We start from the raw sequence: 2630 nt of genomic DNA on the forward strand, positions 1-2630 counted from the left end.
CCAATGGAGGAGACAGCTTCAGTCCCTGGGTTGGGAAGATCCCCTGGAGGAGGATATGGCAACCCATTCTAGTATTCCTGCCTGGAGAATCCCATGGACAGAGGTTGCAGAGTTGGACACAACTCAACTGACTTAGCACTCATGCATGCAACAGCAAAGCAGACAAATGTGAGACCCTGCATGCCGAGGATGCTGGAGGAGGTGGGAGAAGCAGGGGCAAAGGTCAGAGGAGCAGCTGTGGAGGTGGCCCCTTCCCCAGGAAGGGGACTCTAATCATCACATCATTAACACCAAGGGCTCTGAGCACCTGCTCGGGCCTGGCCCCGGACTCCCAGATCCCCTGTGCCCTGCCTCCTCCCTTAGAATGTTGTTTACATGTAATGAACACACTGTAAAGTGCACTTGGCAGAGTCCAGCTTGATGGATGTTGACACCGTCTGCACCCTCAAGAACACAGCTTCCTGCCCCTCAGCGGGCTCCTTCCACCCTGTCTGCTATCAGCCCACCATGCCCATGGGGAGGCTAATGCTTGGGAAACCACGGTAGGCTTGAGCCCCATGGAGGCCTCCTGACCCCCCCCCGACCCTGCACCTGTCCACAGGTGATGCTGGAGCAGATGCAGGGCGTGGTGCGCCTGGAGCTGTCAGGTTGCAACGACTTCACCGAGGCTGGGCTGTGGTCCAGCCTGAGCGCGCGGATCACCTCGCTGAGCGTGAGCGACTGCATCAACGTGGCCGACGACGCGATCGCGGCCATCTCACAGCTGCTGCCAAACCTAGCCGAGCTGAGCTTGCAGGCCTACCACGTGACGGACACAGCCCTGGCCTACTTCACAGCGCGCCAGGGCCACAGCACGCACACACTGCGCCTGCTCTCCTGCTGGGAGATCACCAACCACGGCGTGGTCAACGTGGTGCATAGCCTGCCCAACCTCACCGCGCTCAGCCTCTCTGGCTGCTCCAAGGTCACGGACGACGGCGTGGAGCTTGTGGCCGAGAACCTGCGGAAGCTCCGCAGCCTCGACCTCTCCTGGTGCCCGCGCATCACTGACATGGCGCTCGAGTATGTGGCCTGCGACCTGCATCGCCTGGAGGAGCTCGTGCTGGACAGGTGTGCACGGCCCCACCCCTAGGCCACGGAGGGCAGGGCCAGGCAAGGCTGCTGGACCTCTAAGAAGGGAGCCTAGTGGACAAACCTGTAGTTAGAGGGGGGCTGCAGCGAGGGGGGCGGGGCCCTCAGAGGCTAGCCTAGTGTGGACTATAACACGGGGCGGGGCTGAGCAGTGCCCGCCACCCCCCACGCCCCCCCCCCCCACGGGAATATGACCTAGCGGCCAGTTGGGGGCGGAGCCTGGGTGGCGCGCGGCACGGTGGGGCAGGAAGGTAGCTCAGCTCCGGGCGTCTGGGGCGGAAAAGGAGGAAGGGGCCAGAGCTGAGGGGCGGGGACAGGTGTTTTGAAGGTGGGCAACCCCTTCTGTTGCGACCACAGGTGTGTACGCATCACGGACACTGGCCTCAGCTATTTGTCCACCATGTCGTCCCTCCGCAGCCTCTACCTGCGATGGTGCTGCCAGGTATCAGCCCTCCATGCCTCCAGAGACTAGGGAGTAGCGGGGGAGGTGGGGGGCGCGGGGAAAGCCCCCACCCAGATATGCCGCTGACCTGTAAGGAAGCCCACTCAGATCCTGTAAGGAAGTCTGGGATCCCTTCACACCCAAGCGGCGCGCATGGAGTCCCCAGGGCCCTCAGCGACTCCGTGGGGACCTGAGAACCTACCCCCTTCCCCCTACGGCCTGACGCTAGGAGTGGGGCTCCCTCGAGGCGGGAACGGAAATAGCTAACTCGCCCCGCTCTCCCGCCCAGGTGCAGGACTTCGGGCTGAAGCACCTCCTGGCCATGAGGAGTCTGCGTCTCTTGTCTCTGGCAGGTGAGCCCCTGTGCCGCCCTCCTGGGCAGTGGCCACTCATCCCCACCTAGGCCGACTCCGCCAGCAGTGCCGGGACCCTCGTGCAGACCCACGCCTGGTGTTGACTTACGGCGGCCCAGGTCCCACCCGGCCAGAGGCGGAGTCTCGCCTGGTCCGGGCCCCGCCCTGGTCACGCCCACTAAGCCCCGCCCCTCCGCAGGCTGTCCGCTGCTGACCGCCACCGGGCTGTCGGGCCTGGTGCAGCTGCAGGACCTGGAGGAGCTGGAGCTGACCAACTGCCCCGGAGCCACCCCCGAGCTCTTCAAGTACTTCTCGCAGCACCTGCCCCGCTGCCTCGTCGTCGAGTAGTCGGGGCCTCCCGGCCCTCGGCCCCTCGCTCTCCTCCCCGCCCCGCCCCGAGCAAGGAGGGCGGCGGGCGGGCCAGCCCCGCGCACGCACGCACGCACGCTCGGGGAATTTGTGCATGCCCCTCGCGCCCGCAACTGCACGCCCGCCCTTCGCCACGCCACAGTCGCCTCCATCGTTCGCCCGCCCGCCGGAGGCGGAGCGCTGGGGCTCGGTCCTGGGGGCGCTTTGAGCTCGCCAGACGGCCGCCCCTACCGCCTTCTCCGCCACACCCCGCTCTGTCTCCCCACCCCGGGCAGGGCCCAGGGGGATTGAGGGGAGCTGGGTCCCCTAGGACACAGGGGCCCGGAAGAGCCCCC

At 66.0% G+C, this 2630-nt stretch overlaps 1 protein-coding gene across 1 annotated transcript in view; it reads left to right on the forward strand.

Annotated features, from left to right (window-relative positions):
- The window catches only part of FBXL16 (F-box and leucine-rich repeat protein 16), a 3539-nt gene extending 909 nt beyond the window's left edge, over window positions 1–2630 (forward strand). The window contains exons 2-5 of the mRNA XM_010852576.1: window positions 602–1110; window positions 1489–1573; window positions 1863–1926; window positions 2126–2630. Coding sequence (XP_010850878.1) covers window positions 602–1110; window positions 1489–1573; window positions 1863–1926; window positions 2126–2274 — 807 coding nt within the window. The 3' untranslated portion in view covers window positions 2275–2630. The remainder of the gene's footprint in view (window positions 1–601; window positions 1111–1488; window positions 1574–1862; window positions 1927–2125) is intronic.

Source organism: Bison bison, unplaced genomic scaffold, assembly GCF_000754665.1.
Source record: "Bison bison bison isolate TAMUID 2011002044 unplaced genomic scaffold, Bison_UMD1.0 scf7180017852239, whole genome shotgun sequence".
NCBI classification, from domain to species: domain Eukaryota; kingdom Metazoa; phylum Chordata; class Mammalia; order Artiodactyla; family Bovidae; genus Bison; species Bison bison.